Source organism: Scyliorhinus canicula, chromosome 4, assembly GCF_902713615.1.
Source record: "Scyliorhinus canicula chromosome 4, sScyCan1.1, whole genome shotgun sequence".
Taxonomy (NCBI): Eukaryota; Metazoa; Chordata; class Chondrichthyes; order Carcharhiniformes; family Scyliorhinidae; genus Scyliorhinus; species Scyliorhinus canicula.
Window position 1 is genome coordinate 184,291,662 of NC_052149.1, and position 16,291 is coordinate 184,307,952.

Here is a 16,291-nt window from a genome sequence, read left to right on the forward strand (position 1 = left end):
GACATTGACCAAGCCGGGAATAGAACATAGGACCTTGGAGCTGTAAAAGAACAGTGCTAACCACTGTGCCACCATGACGCCTGTTAGCCAGTGACATTACCACCACATCACCATCTCCCCGCAAAGTATTTTCAATTGGGCTCTTATAAAGCCCCTAAAGCTGCAAATCGTTTGTCCATTAATAAATGAAAATAATAAGAACAGTTGTTTGTAGGAATGTTTTGTTTCAAAGTTTTTATTTTGGATGTAGTTCCCTGAATATCAGAAAATTGGCCCAAATGGTCAACTGCCCATTAATGGCACAGATTTTACAGTCAACAGACTGTACCTGTCATTGATTAAAAGGATTTCAGACTTTCTTTAACACAATCTGGCAGAGGAATTCTTACTAAGATATACAGCATCTGAACCAGGAAGTGTAATTTAAGGTCATAAGATCATATGATTCCATTCCAAATCATGTATATAAAGAGCAAAATAAAGAGATGGAACAAGAGATGGGATTGAGAGAGACAGCGTGAAAGAAATTGATTAATAATAAGAATAATAATCTTTATTGTCACAAGTAGACTTATGTTTACACTGCAATGAAGTTACTGTGAAAAGCCCCTAGTCGCCACATTCCGGCACCTATTCAGGATACACTGAGGGAGAATTCAGAATGTCCAATTCAGCTGACAGCATGTCTTTCGGGACTTGTGGGAGGAAACCGGAGCACCCGGAGAAAACAGACGGAAACACAGGGAGAATGAGTATACTCCGCACAGACAGTGACCCAAGCTGGGAATCGAACCTGGGACACTGGCACTGTGAAGCAACAATGCTAACTACTGTGCTACCGTGCTGCAAGATTCAAAGCAATCTCACGAGACGTTGCGAGGTGAATCCCGGCCAAAATGGTCGGGATCATTTTTTAGCAAATCTGCATATTAGAGACCTCGGTGGAGCGCCACAAATGGGGACCAGACAGAACAGCACTCGTGGGGGTCTCCCAGGGATAGGAGGCCTCCAGCCACATGCCCTTTGGGTAGGTTGGTGCCCTGGCACTCTGGCAGTGCCACTTGGGTACCCTGGCAGTGCCAGCCTGGCACTCTGGCAGTGCGACCTGGTGTCAGTCTGCCATTGCCAAGGTGGAACTCCCAGGTGGCATTGGCACTGCCAAGCTGGCATTTTTTGTGCACACGCGATCTGGCCGGGGGTGCCCTGTGTGGATGTTGGGGCGGGGACCCTCCCATATTGCAGGGATTGCATTTGGGCAGGAGGGAGTTTGAGGGATGTTTTGGGGGCTTCAGAGCACCATTTAAAAATGGCATCCCGATCTCTCGCTGCAATGGAGAGTTCCGGCGAGCAGAGCTTCCCATGATACAAAACAGGTGTATGTGTGGCCTCGCCGTACGTTCCACATTCAGGCACCTTATTCAACTGCGAGCACCGGGAAACACGTAGCTAAACGCCCTCGCTAGGGGATTTTGTTTCCTTTTGGGAGATTGCACCTGTTGTTTGGCAGTAAGTAAGATTTATCATACTGCTAATATATTTACCTACATTGGAGGGACAAGCTCTAACCTTTCTGGCATGTTTACTAGGTATCTATTGTGCACCTACCACAATTCCATGTTGTTTTATGTATTTCAAAGTATCTTGGGGACGTTTCTGGAGGTGCAGGGTACCACAAACTGCAATTTCCTGATTCCCGCATTTAACTGCACCTGTGCAGTCATCAGTAGTTGCTTATCTGATTTACTTTTTCAACAATGGTGAGTGTTGATAACCTCACCATTATTTCTGCCACAAAATCCGAGCCATAAATAGTTGACTTTTTGCCGAAAGGAAGATTACTTAATCATGGGCAAAATCGTTGAAACGTTGTTAATACTTTAAAACATCCTGAAATTAGATAACATTTAAATCATTTGGTTAATTCATGAAATAGTTTGAATAAAGAAATGTTAACTGTTTTGTATGTTTGCTTTTTCATAATACTGAATATTGAAATATTTCAAAATGCACTTGAATATATTAGATAAGGGCCGTGATTTCACCACCATATTGCATCCCGGCGGGGATCTGGGTGTGGGGGTTAAATAGCGGGAAAGGCCAAAATCGAGATTTGTGCCAACGCAAATCAGTTTGTTATCTAACCGCCCCGCACCCCCCCCCCCCCCCCCCCCCCGATGGTGAGTTCTGCATTACGCCCTAATATGGCGAGCATATCGTGAACCCCAATTTGCATGAATTTCCATCTCATTAGTGAGATTGAAGTCGAATGCCATGGCCTCCCAGGATTTCATAGAGTCATAGAATTTACAGTACAGAAAGAGGCCAATCGGCCCGCTGAGTCTGCACCGGCTCCTGGATAGAGCATCCCACTCTAGCCCACCCCACCACCCTATCCCCGTAACCCAGCAACCCCACCTAACCTTTTTGGGACACTAAGGGTTATTTATCATGGCCAATCCACTTAACCTGCATATCTTTGGACTGTGGGAGGAAACTGGAGCACGTGCAGACTCCGCACAGACAGTGACCCAAGCCAGGAATAAAACCTGGGACCCTGGAGCTGTGAAGCAATTGTGCTATCCACAATGCTACCGTGGACCGTGTTGCCCTTTAACTGGCTCCCCAGTGAGAAATTGCGCAGGTGCAGTTTAGCACTCCTTTTTAAAAATGTGAAGTTGGCGTAATCGTTGCTGAGGGGAACTGAGGAGGTGAGTAGTCATTTCCATTTTCCAGCATGCAGCTCCAGGCCGCAACTGCCCCAACCCTCGGGGCGGGGGGGGGGACTCACCAATCAGGGGAGTTGGGCTTGGTTGGGGGCTGAAGAATTCCATGTTGGGGGGGTTGCCCCTGGAGGAGGGGGGAGGGAGTGGCTTTTCATCTGTGAAGCCTTCAAGCCATGTTTACATATTGTGGGAGCTGCTTGTCTGCCATCCAAAAAACCTCCAGGACAGAGCTGAAGGCTATTGCTAATAAAGAATTGGCCTTGTCCGTTGTGAGAGCACTTCACAGCTGCAGGTTGTGTTTGCTGCTTGCTCCTGCTGGTGGTTGCAGATACCTGGAGGCTGCTGTTGCTGTTTCCTTACTGTTCTGTAGCCAGAAAAAACAATTTTTCTATGATACCTGGGTCCTGGAACACTGGGTTCAGGGGCGCATTTGAATCCAGGAGGCAATCCGGTTTGAAGCAAGAAGACGCTGTGGGACCTGGTGCGTGACATTGATCCTGATGGACCACCTGATGATGGCGTTGAAGAAATGCTTTCGCAGATCGCTGACACTTTTGTTGCAGGTATGGTGAGTGCTGCATGTAACTAGCATGTCACCACAGGTTCAACTCGCTGGAAGTCAAGGATGTTCAACTGCACCTGAGTGCCAGTGGAATATGTGGATTTCAGGATTTAGTTCAGGTGAGATTGGGCCGTGTGGGAGGGCCTGAACAGCTGTGGGTCCTGAACGGAGAATGGCACTGATACGTAGAACATGTCACACATTGATGGGCAGATCATTTCTATGATAAAGTTCTGGACATGATAGCACACTCTCAACACACTCTCAGGTTTATCCTCCATTTCTGATGAGGAACCTGCGAGAAATGGTATCGTGTGTTTGTTTTTTTCGTAAAATAATTGGTACCAATATGGAATGGTGATGTTGCCTTGTTGTTTAATGGTTAGTTTGATATGTGGAATGTTACATCGTTAATTTTTAAATCTTTATTACTGTTGATTATTTAATAAACCAAATATTCTCAAGTGACACTTCAGGTTGTGTTTGCTGCTTGCTGCTGTTCCTACTTTCTCTGTAGCCTGGAGTAAGGAAAGGGAAGCTGGTGAGATGACCCATTGCCTGGGCTGGTGAGAGGGAAGGGGAGCTCTATCTCTCTTCTGGCATACCCTGGGTCAATATGATTTTCCACTGCTGGGGAGTCTACTGCTGGTAGCTGCAAGAGGGAGAGAGGGAAGCAGATTGATCTGAATAAGTGGTGCTTGCTGCTTTTTGCTGTCTGCAGCTGCACCTGCCTGGAGGCTGTGTGTTTATTTGCTGCTGTCTCTTGCTTCTGTGGCCTAGAGTATGGAAAGGAAGGATGTGAGATGACCTGCTGCCTGGGCTGGACAATGATGGGGAGCTCTTTCTTCTGACCTGTTCTGGGTCGGAGTGATTTTCCACTGTTGAGGAGTCTACTGCTGGGAGAGAGAGAGTCGGATAGATCCAAATAAGCAACTTGATGAAGGTGTTGAAGAAATGCTTTTGCGGATGGCTGGTGATTTTATTCTTAGTATGGTGAGTGCTGCATGTTGACTAGCATGTTGCTGCGAGTCAGACACGTTGGACATCAAGGCTGTTTTACTTGAATGCCAGTGGAACATGTGGATACCAGCATGATTACAATTAACTTAGGCCTGGACAGAGACTGATCCTTAAAACTTACGAACAACAAGGATCCTCCATTTCTGAGAGCCTGTGAGTGGTGACACAGTGTGTTTTGGTTTTCTTTGTACAAATGAGCTGTTGTAGCTTTGTGTTGGTACCAATATTCTGTAGTGAAAAGGCCTTGTGTGTTTGATTGTTGGCTGCTGCCACTATGGTGCTGACGCTTCTGGCAAACTGTTCAGGGTTCAAAGTTTGATTACCAACTGCATAACAGTCCATATATAGTGAAAAGGTCCTTGTGTATGACATGGTTTCTTTTCCTTGTTGCTTGATGGTTAGTGTGATATATGGACTGTTATGTAGTTGGTTTTCATTTCTTTGTTTAGAGGTACTATTGATTATTTAATAAACACAATATTCTCCAGTGGCTTCTTGTGGATACTTGTGTCATGACTCAGATGATGATTATTGCACCGTCTTTTAATCAAACGTTGAACCCTGATCCATTTGCCTGAATTCTGGAAGCATCAGCAGCCAACAAATAAACACTTGAGTTGGGCTTCAAAACTGGGGGTATCCTCGTGACCATAGGGTGAGAGTGTGGACCTGAGCATGGTCTCCCTAATGTTCTCTGCAGGGGCCTTGGGTCCAGGGGTTCCTGATGTGGCCAGGGGTGAGTGTGCAAAGCGAGGTTTTCCACCACAACTGGCTCAATGGATGGCACTCGGAGAGAAAGCGGGACACGTAAGGGTGGGTGATTTGAGGTCACGGGCTTGAAGCCCCAACTAATTGTCGGTCAATCTCCTTCTCCAATTCCTTACACATACTGAAATGGATGGTGATGTTGACCCTGCAGAGGATGCTCTCATGGTGCTGGTGGCAGCCCAGGCAACCAGAGGCTGCAGAAGGCAGCAGCGTGACAGAGGCTGGTGGCGGCATCCCATGGGGGATGTAGGGGATCGCCGCACGCACTGAAGATCCGGCCATTCCTCACGTTGAGGAATGTGGTTGCATGACAACCACATGCTGGGACACTCCGATATCCCTGGCGTCTTCGAGGACCACCCCAAGATGACGAGTTGGCTCTTGGGGGATATATAGTACCCACTGAGAGCTGGCCGATAACACCAGTGTGGAGGCTGGAGACTGAGGCGGAGACCCGATATAACGAGGCCCATGTTCCCACCTGTGCTATCATTGAGCATTGCATTGGACTGCTCAAAATGGGGTCCCGATGCCTGGACCATTCTGGTGCAACCCCCCCCCCCCCCCACCACCACCAGAGGGTCTCCCACTTTGTAGTGGTCTGCTGTGCCCTCCACAACCTGCCACAGCAGCAGGGAGACATGCTGGAGGAGGAGGAGAGGGATATGCAACCTCATCTGAGGAGGAGAGCCAAACCAGGGGTGGATGGTAGTAGAGCCCAGGGAGGAGCCCCAGGAGGAACTGAAGGGTGGAGGACAGGCGGTGGCAACGATCTGAGAGGCCCTCACTTTTGGCAGCTTCCAATAGGATGGGGCTTTGTCCTTGTAATTGTAATTGTAGTTTTCTTTCTTTCTTTTCTTTCTTTCTTTATTTGTAATTGTAGTTGTATAAGTTTACCTAAGGTATAAGACATGGCAGGAGATCCCAGACTCGTGTCATGCTCCTCGTGTGCAATGTGGGAGCTCAGGGACACGTCCACTGTCCCTGGCACCTTCACGTGCAAGAAGTGTGTTCAGTTGCAGCTCCTGTTAGACTGCTTGACAGCTCTGGAGCTGCGGATGGACTCACTTTGGAGCATCCGCGATGCTGAGGAGGTCGTGGATAGCACGTTTAGCGAGTTGGTCACACCGCAGGTGAAAGTTACTGAGGGAGATAGAAAATAGGTGACCAAAAGACAGAGCAGGTAGGAAGGCAGTGCAGGTCATGTCCCTGCAAAACAGATATACCGCTTTGGATACTGTTGAGGGAGATGGCTCACCAGGGGAAGGCAGCAGCAGCAAGGTTCATGGCACCGTGGCTGGCTCTGCTGCGCAGCAGGGCAGGAAGAAGAATGGCAGGGCTATTGTGATAGGGGACTCAATCGTAAGGGGAATAGACAGGCGGTTCTGCGGATGCAATCGAGACTCCAGGATGATACGTTGCCTCCCTGGTGCAAGGGTCAAGGCTGTCTCGGAGTGGCTGCAGGACATTCTGGGGGTTGGGGTGTAGGGTGAACAGCCAGCTGTTGTGGTGCACATAAACACCAACGATATAGGTACAAAATGGGACAAGGTCCTATAAGCTGAATTCAGAGTGTGAGGAGTTAAACTAAAAAGCAGGACCTCAAAGGTCGTAGTCTCAGGATTGCTACCAGTGCCACGGGCTAGTCAGAGTAGGAATATCAGGATAGATAGGATGAATGCGTGGCTTGAGAGATGGTGCAAGAAAGAGGGATTCAAATTCCTGGGGCATTGGAACCAGTTCTGGGGGAGGTGGGACCAGTACAAACCAGACGGTCTGCACCTGGGCAGGACTGGAACCGATGTCCTAGGGGGGGGTGTTTGCTCGAGCTGTTGGGGAGGGTTTAAACTAATGTGGCAGGAGGATGGGAACCAATGCAGGAAGTTGGAAGGTAGTAAAACAGTGACAGAAGCAAAAGGAAGTAAGGGGGAAATTGCAAGGCAGAGAAGACATAGTCAAAAATCAAAAAGGGTGACAGTACAAGGTACAGTGACTGAGGGGAGCTCAGTGAATAGGCCCAGTAATACTAAAAGGAATAAAACGGGAAGTAAAAACATTAATGGTAAGCAACGCGGCAGGTTGTTACATGAAGATATGGGTTCAATGACAAGGAAAATTAGGAGAAAAGTTAAGAGGAAATATAACTTAGGAGAGGTGACTGATCGAGGTGTTAAGATTCAAAACAGAGGTAAAAAAGCCAACGTAAGTGTACTATACCTGACTGCTCGTAGTATTCGGAACAAGGTGAATGAGTTGATGGCGAAAATCATCGTGAATGACTATGATTTAGCGGCCATTACTGAAACATGGTTAAAGGATGGTCATGACTGGGAGTTAAATATCCGAGGGTATCAAATATTCGGAAGGACAGAATGGATGGTAAGGGAGGTGGTGTAGCTCTGTGATTTAAGGATGACATCTGGGCAATAGTAAGGGACATTGATGCTATGGAGGATAAGGTTGAATCCATTTGGGTGGAAATCAGCAATAGTAAGGCAGAAAAGTCACTGGTAGGAGTAGTCTATAGGCCACCAAATAGTAATATTATGGTGGGGCAGGCAATAAACAAAGAAAAACCGGCGTTGTGCAAATCCCGCCGGCAGCCTCTGAAAACAGCCGGCGCCGGCGGGATGTCATTGATTTTTAACAGACAGACATTCTCCGTGCCGGATGGGCCGAATTCCCGCCAACGTGGCCACGGGTCACGTCGGCGAAAAACAGAGTAGCTTTAAAACGGCGTCAACCATTGATGATGGTTGACGCCGTTCAGTGACCCAGGGCGAGTGCGGGGGTAGCGGCGTTGGAGAGGGGTGGATTGGGGGGGGGGGGGGTTGTGGCGTTTGGGGGGAGGGTTGCGGCGTTTGGGGGGGTTGCGGCGTTTGGGGGGGGGGTTGCGGCGTTTGGGGGGTTGCGGCGTTTGGGGGGGTTGCGGCGTTTGGGGGGGTTGCGGCGTTTGGGGGGGGTTGCGGCGTTGGTGGGGGGTTGCGGTGTTTGGGGGGGTTGCGGCGTTTGGGGGGCTCGCGGCGTTTGGGGGGTTGCGGCGTTTGGTGGGGGGGTTGCAGCGTTTGGTGGGGGGGGGGTTGCAGCGTTTGGTGGGGTTGCGGCGTTGGGGGGGTTGCGGCGTTGAGAGGGGGGGTTGCGGCGTTGCACGCCGCTGCCCCCTACCCCAACCCCTCCTCACCACCCCTACCCCCCTCCAACGCTCCTACCCCCCTCACCACCCCTACCCCCTCCAACGCCCCTACCCCCCTCCCCACCACCCCTACCGCCCTCCAACGCCGCCCCCCCTCTCTCTCAACGCCGGTACCCCCCCTCTCCTCTCAACGCAGGTACCCCCCCTCCTCTCCTCTCAACTCAACGCCGCAACACCCCTCTCCTCTCAACTCAACACCGCAACCCCCCCTCCCTCCCTCCCTCCCTCTCTCCTCTCCTCTCAACTCAACACCGCAACCCCCCCTCTCCTCTCCTCTCAACTCAACGCCGCAACGCCGGGTCTCTCTCTTCTCCTCCCCCCCCCAAACGCCGGGTCTCTCTCTTCTCCTCCCCCCCCCAAACGCCGGATCTCTCTCTTCCCCCCCCCCCCCAAACGCCGGGTCTCTCTCTTCTCCTCCCCCCCCAAACGCCGGGTCTCTCTCTTCTCCTCCCCCCCCCAAACTCCGGGTCTCCCTCTTCTCCTCCTCCCCCCCCCCAAACGCCGGGTCTCTCTATTCTCCTCCCCCCCCCAAACGCCGGGTCTCTCTCTTCTCCTCCCCCCCCCCAAACGCCGGGTCTCTCTCTTCTCCTCCCCCCCCCCCAAACTCCGGGTCTCCCTCTTCTCCTCCTCCCCCCCCCCCCCAAACGCCGGGTCTCTCTCTTCTCCTCCCCCCCCTCCAAACGCCGGGTCTGTCTCTCTCCTCCCCCCCCCCCAAACGCCGGGTCTCTCTCTTCTCCTCCCCCCCTCCAAACGCCGGGTCTGTCTCTCTCCTCCCCCCCCCCCCCCAACGCTGGGTCTCTCTCTCCCCACCACACAAACGCCGGGTTTCTCTCTTCTCCTTCCCCCCCCCCAAACGCCGGGTCTCTCTCTTCCCCCCCCTCCAAACGCCGGGTGTCTCTCTTCTACTCCCCCTCCCCCCCCAAACGCCGGTCTCTCTCTTCTCCTCCCCCCCCCCTAAAACGCCGGGTCTCTCTCTTCTCCTCCCCCCCCCCTCAAACGCCGGGTCTCTCTCTTCTCCTCCCCCCCCCAAACGCCGGGTCTCTCTCTTCTCCTCCCCCCCCCCCTAAAAACGCCGGGTCTCTCTCTTCTCCTCCCCCCCCCCCAAACGCCGGGTCTCTCTCTTCTCCTCCGCCCCCCTCCCCAAACGCCGGGTCTCTCTCGTCTCCTCCCCCTCCCCTCTCTCTCCTCTCCTCTCAACTCAACGCCGCAACCCCCCCCTCCTCTCCTCTCAACTCAATGCCGCAACCCCCCCTCCCTCCCTCCCTCCCTCTCTCCTCTCCTCTCTACTCAATGCCGCAACCCCCCTCCCTCCCTCCCTCCTCTCCTCTCCTCTCAACTCAATGCCGCACGCCCCCCCCCCCCAAACGCCGGGTCTCTCTCCCCCCCCCTCCCCAAACGCCGGGTCTCTCTCTTCTACTCCCCCTCCCCCCCAAACGCCGGGTCTCTCTCTTCTCCTCCCCCCCCCCAAACGCCGGATCTCTCTCTTCTCCTCCCCCCCCCCCCCAAACGCCGGGTCTCTCTCTTCTACTCCCCCTCCCCCCCCAAACGCCGGGTCTCTCTCTTTCTCCTCCCCCCCCCCAAACGCCGGATCTCTCTCTTCTCCTCCCCCCCCCCCCCCCCCAAACGCCGGGTCTCCCTCTTCTCCTCCCCCCCAAACGCCGGGTCTCTCTCTTCTCCTCCCCCCCCCCAAACGCCGGGTCTCTCTCTTCTCCCCCCCCCCCCAAACGCCGGGTCTCTCTCTTCCCCCCCCTCCAAACGCCGGGTCTCTCTCTTCTCCTCCGCCCCCCCCCCCAAACGCCGGGTCTCTCTCGTCTCCTCCCCCTCCCCTCTCTCTCCTCTCCTCTCAACCCAACGCCGCAACCCCCCCCCTCCCTCCCTCCCTCCCTCCCTCTCTCCTCTCCTCTCAACTCAACGCCGCAACCCCCCACTCCCTCCCTGCCTCCCTCCCTCTCTCCTCTCCTCTCAACTCAATGCCGCAACGCCCCCCCCCCAAACGCCGGGTCACTGTCCCCCCCCTCCCCAAACGCCGGGTCTCTCTCTTCTACTCCCCCTCCCCCCCCAAACGCCGGGTCTCTCTCTTCTCCTCCCCCCCCCCCCCAAACGCCGGGTCTCTCTCTTCTCCTCCCCCCCCCCAAACGCCGGGTCTCTCTCCCCCCACCACACAAACGCCGGGATTCGCCACTTCCGCAGCGGGTGAAACTGACGCGTATCGCGTCAGTCCGCTGCTGGCCCTTTCGGGAACGGAGATTAACGGCTTAAAAGAAGGCCCGGATGCCGGAGTCATCCGCACCACTTTTTCTCGCCGGAAATGGGCGTCACGTCGGTCCGTGGAGTATTTCGCCCTAGAGGTCTGGAAAATCTTTAGGGGGCAACAGAAAGCTATTGTAAAAGCTATAAAGAAGAGTAAGATAGATTATGAGAGGAAACTTGCTCAGAATATAAAAACAGATAGTAAAAGTTTCGACAAATATATAAAACAAAAAAGAGCGGCTAAGGTAAATATTGGTCCTTTCGAGGATGAGAAGGGAGTTTTAATAATGGGAGATGAGGAAGTGGCTGAGGAACTGAACAGGTTTTTTGGGTCGGTCTTCACAGTGGAAGACACAAATAACATGCCAGTGATTGATAGAAATGAGGCTATGACAGGTGAGGACCTTGAGAGGATTGTTATCGTGAAGGAGGTAGTGATGGGCAAGCTAATAGGGCTAAAGGTAGTCAAGTCTCCTGGCCCTGATGGAATGCATCCCAGACTGCTAAAAGAGATGGCTAGGGAAATTGCAAATGCATTAGTGATAATTTACCAAAATTCACTAGACTCTGGGGTGGTCCCGGCTGATTGGAAATTAGCAAACGTGACACCACTGTTTAAAAAAGGAGGTAGGCAGAGAGCAGGTAATTATCGGCCAGTGAGCTTAATTTCGGTAGTAGGGAAGATGCTGGAATCTATCATCAAGGAAGAAATAGCGAGGCATCTGGATAGAAATTGTCCCATTGGGCAGATGCAGCATGGGTTCATAAAGGGCAGGTCGTGCCTAACTAATTTAGTGGAATATTTTGAGGACATTACCAGTGCGATAGACAAAGGGGAGCCAATGGATGTGGTATATCTGGATTTCCAGAAAGCCTTTGACAAGGTGCCACACAAAAGGTTTCTGCATAAGATAAAGATGCATGGCATTAAGGGTAAAGTGGTAGCATGGATAGAGGAATGGTTAATTAATAGAAAGCAAAGAGTGGGGATTGATGGGTGTTTCTCTGGTTGGCAATCAGTAGCTAGTGGTGTCCCTCAGGGATCAGTGTTGGGCCCACAATTGTTCACAATTTACATAGATGATTTGGAGTTGGGGACCAAGGGCAATGTGTCCAAGTTTGCAGATGACACTAAGTTGAGGGGTAAAGCGAAAAGTGCAGAGGATACTGGAAGTCCGCAGAGGGACTTGGATAGGTTAAGTGAATGGGCTGGGGTCTGGCAGATGGAATACAATGTTGACAAATGTGAGGTTATCCATTTTGGCAGGAATAACAGCAAACGGGCTTATTATTTAAATGACAAAATGTTAAAACATGCCGCTGTGCAGAGAGACCTGGGTGTGCTAGTGCATGAGTCGCAAAAAGTTGGTTTACAGATGCAACAGGTGATTAAGAAGGCAAATGGAATTTTGTCCTTCATTGCTAGAGGGATGGAGTTTAAGACGAGGGAGGTTATGCTGCAATTGTATAAGGTGTTAGTGAGGCCACACCTGGAGTATTGTGTTCAGCTTTGGTCTCCTTACTTGGGAAAGTACATACTGGCACTGGAGGGTGTGCAGAGGAGATTCACTAGGTTAATCCCAGAGCTGAAGTGGTTGGATTACGAGGAGAGGTTGAGTAGACTGGGACTGTACTCGTTGGAATTTAGAAGGATGAGGGGGGATCTTAGAGAAACATATACAATTATGAAGGGAATAGATAGGATAGATGCGGGCAGGTTGTTTCCAGTGGCGGGTGAAAGCAGAACTAGCCTCAAAATAAGGGGAAGTAGATTTAGGACTGAGTTTAGGAGGAACTTCTTCACCCAAAGGGTTGTGAATCTATGGAATTCCTTGCCCAGTAGAGGCTCCTTCATTAAATGTTTTTAAGATAAAGATAGATAGTTTTTGAAGAATAAAGGGATTAAGGTTTATGGTGTTGCAGCCGGAAAGTGGAGCTGAGTCCATAAAAGATCAGCCATGATCTCATTGAATGGCGGAGCAGAGTCGAGGGGCTAGATGGCCTACTCCTGCTCCTAGTTCTTATGTTCTTATGTCAGCTCACACATTCCCCCCAATTCCCTCTTTCCCCCATTCACCTCCTTTGACCATTCCCCCCCTTCTCTTCCATTCCCTTCCTTCCTCCAATCCCCTCCTTTCTCACTCCATGCCCTTCTTACCCCCATTCCCTGACCCTCCCAACCCGCTCCACATAACTAACCTGTTCCACCCTCCCAGCATCTATAGAGCATCATCTCAGGGTAATGGGTCTCTGTTGGCACTGTCAGCAGGTCAATATACAAGGCAGGAGACAGCACGGTGACGCAGTGGTTAGCACGTCTGCCACATGGCGCCGAGGTCCCGGGTTCGATCCCAGCTCTGGGTCACTGCTCGTGTCGAGTTTGTACATTCTGACTGTGTTTGCACCCCCACAACCCAAAGATGTGCAGGGTAGGTGGATTGGCCACGCTAAATTGCCTCCTAATTGGAAAAAATGAATTTGATACTCTAAATTTATTTTTTAAAAATGCAAGGCAGGAGAGCGATGATAAGTCACTGTGAGGTAAGTCAAAGTCTGATTCCTGTCTTTCTGCTGTGAGCGTGCTCACACCCATCCTCTGAGTGGGGTCTGCCTCAGGGGCATTTGATCTTGGACCACTGTGCCTAGAAGGGTGGGAATTTGAGGGCATCAGGTAGTGGAGGTGCAGGTAGCCCATTGTGAAGATTAACATGACAGAGGCTTCACATGAATCAGTTGTAACATGTTTTAATAGTGAACAATGGCAATTTCCATTCTCCCTAGCTACAAATAGCGACACCCCCATCCAGTGCCCACTCAGTGATCCTCAATCTACTTGATTTTACGTGGTCCACTGCTATGTTTAGGTGTGTCCCCAGGATGCACATCAGAGGTGGAGGCAGCCTGCTGATTCTTGCACCCTGTGGCCTTTGATGCACTTGGAGGATGTCCTCTGGAGGGCCTGGTACCAGAGGGCCCAGGGCCATAAACGGTGTCACTAACGTCACTGTGTCACCTTGTTCCATCCACTGCCCTTGACATGTGCCGATGTCAGGAGGGGGAGATTCGGAAGAACTGGAGATCGCTGTCAACTCCTTGGTAGCAGGCTTTGGATTGGCCTCCAGCACTTCTCCTCCCATAGGACTCGGGGGTTCTACATGGGATGGAGGGAATGCTGGAGTGAGCTCCAGAGGCCTCTGCCTCATCTGGCTCTTCCAGTTCTGCCGTCTCCCTATTGTCTGCACCATGATGCCGACACCCTCAGCGAAGCTCCTCAATGACTGGACCATGCTCTGTAGTGCCCCCACAATGCCCCCTTGCATCTGGGTTACGTACCCCAGTGACTGGGACACACTCTGGAGTGTCTCAGCAATGTCAACCTGAATTTGGGACATCACCCTCAGCGACTGGGACCTAATGTGAAGGCCCTCAGCCCTCACAGACTGAGCCACACCTTAGACACCAGCACTCAAGACGCTGACCTTGTGATCCAGGCTTTCCACTGTAGTCGCCACCCCAGCAGTGTTGGCCTGGTTCCACGTATTGTTGGCATCATCTCCAGCGGCCATTGCTTCTGCAACTCCTCCAATCGGCTACGCATTTGCTGAAATGTCACTGACATCCCCTGCTGAATCTCACGGTCCAAACATCTACATCAGCTCTGGGATAACCTTGTCCCGAGGCTCAGCATTTGACTGGGACTCAGCAGATTCCTGGGATCCAGCAGTCCTCTGACTGCTGACTCTCTTGGATGTTCCTGACTCCACCTGACGTGCATCAGCAACTGTGTGGTGCTCATCGGATTGTGCTCCAGAACCATGCCCACTAATGACGTCCACTGACATTTGTGTATCTGCACTGGTGGAAGGTGAGAATGAGATGTCAATGGTGGTCTCCTTGGAGCTCTCCTCCAAGGTGTTCTCTTGGATGGATGGTCTGGCCCCACCAGATGGAGATCCATCAAGAAAATGGACATTCGGTCAATGAGAGGGAAGGATCATTTTGTCTGACATGAGCAACTCACTGAGACAGGTCATCTGGGTGAAGGGGCATTGGATCCTCATCTCTGCGGCGCATGCCAATCTCACTGTCGCGAACTGCTCTCTCCTCGATCAACCCCGCAATCTCCAGTGCCCGTTCCTCATTGTGGGTGGGGACTTGGAGCTCTGGTACTGCACCCTTCGTCTTGGCCCTTTCCCACTTATTTTGGGCAATCTTCTCATGCACAAACAAAGAGAGGGCTTTGTGAGTCATACACTTGATAGATCAGGGGTTCTATTGTAGTTGGCATGTGCGGGCACTGCAACTGGACATGAAGGGGTTGTGCTGGCGGGTGTCAGGGGGTTCTGAGGAGCAAGCACGAAGATAGGATGTGGGGAGGGTGTGAGGTGTCAGCCAGTTGGGCTGAGCATTGGGAATTGGAGGGGTGGCAGACGGAACTGATGCCAGGAGAGGGACGGTAACTTACCCTTGCAGCTCGGTGGAGTCGTTGATCTTCTTCCTATATTGGACAGCGGTCCTTCTTGTCAGGCTGCCCGCACTGAAAGCCGCTGCCACTGCCTCCCAGGTGGTATTGGTGACCCCTGCTGCTGATCCTCCAATCCCCTCAGGGGAACATGATGTCCCATCTCTCATCCACAGCATCGAGAAGGCTTGCAAGGTCGGCGTCCCCAAAGTGAGGAGCAGGTCTGTGTGCTACCATGCTTGTGTGTTGACTGGGAGTGAGTGGTGAGGGACATTTAAAAGCAGCTCCCTCTTGTTAGCAGCAACATGTTGAGGGGCGAGTCTGGTGAATCAGACGGCCAGACAGCCAGTAATGATGAGAAGTGCATGGGGGCTCATTTAGGCACCAAGTCCCAATAAACACAGGCCACGATCTCGCCAACGCAACCGTCGAGAAACACTCTGCCAATCACGCACAAAATGACACAGAAATGTTTCTGTTCAGTCGCACCCATGGTAAATGTTTACACTTTGCAAGCTGCAATAAGTACTTATGATTCTTCTCAAACGAACCACACTTGGCACCAAATGATTTCACTTAAACCTGAATCGAAATGTCATTTTGACCTGCAGCAAAGATTTGCTTTTTCTTTTTGCAACAATAATAATAATGTATAATTATTTTCACATATAACATCTCCATTATAAGCAAGACTTCCAAATAAATGTGCATTCCCAGATGGCATATTGCATAATTTACAGCTGCAGTTCAGTTTGCTAATCACATTTAACCATCATTTAACCATCTAAATTGTACTTCTAGATTACAGGGATGACAAAGATTTGCAATTCTAAAGGCACCAAATCACAGGACCTACAATAAATGAGTTTGAATGCCATACATTAATTAATTCCCTTGACATGCTCTCAATAGGTTCAGCTAATTGACGATGAAGGTTTCCAAACTTATTACCTCATGCTGGATCTCTTCTGGAGTATTTTTCATATTTTAGTTCAATCTCTTTCCTTTTCAAACAGCGCCACAGTACAGATCCAAAGTACCAATGAGCTTCAGTGAATGCTGGGAAACACCGGGTATTGAAATTAGATGTTGAGACATAAAGCACTAAGAAGGAATGAGAAGGTTAATGATCTTTGCAATAATGTGAAGGACTTTAACCGTTCAACTGAGAGTTCTGTTAATCTCAAAGTAGAACTATAACCAAGGTTATCTTTGGATACACTTTGTGGGCGTTTCATAAAGATGTGCATCAATTATATTGGCATGCGCATCTCCAAACTAAACTGTATTTGTGTTCAAGAATTTCAGACAAA

The 16,291-nt window shown here is 50.9% G+C and overlaps 1 protein-coding gene across 1 annotated transcript in view; it reads right to left on the reverse strand.

Annotated features, from left to right (window-relative positions):
- The window catches only part of slc23a1 (solute carrier family 23 member 1), a 91,673-nt gene extending 75,626 nt beyond the window's left edge, over window positions 1-16,047 (reverse strand). Inside the window, exon 1 of the mRNA XM_038795648.1 lies at window positions 15,930-16,047. Within this exon, the coding sequence (XP_038651576.1) occupies window positions 15,930-15,962 (33 nt within the window). The 5' untranslated portion in view covers window positions 15,963-16,047. The remainder of the gene's footprint in view (window positions 1-15,929) is intronic.
- Window positions 16,048-16,291: the final 244 nt, after the last annotated feature.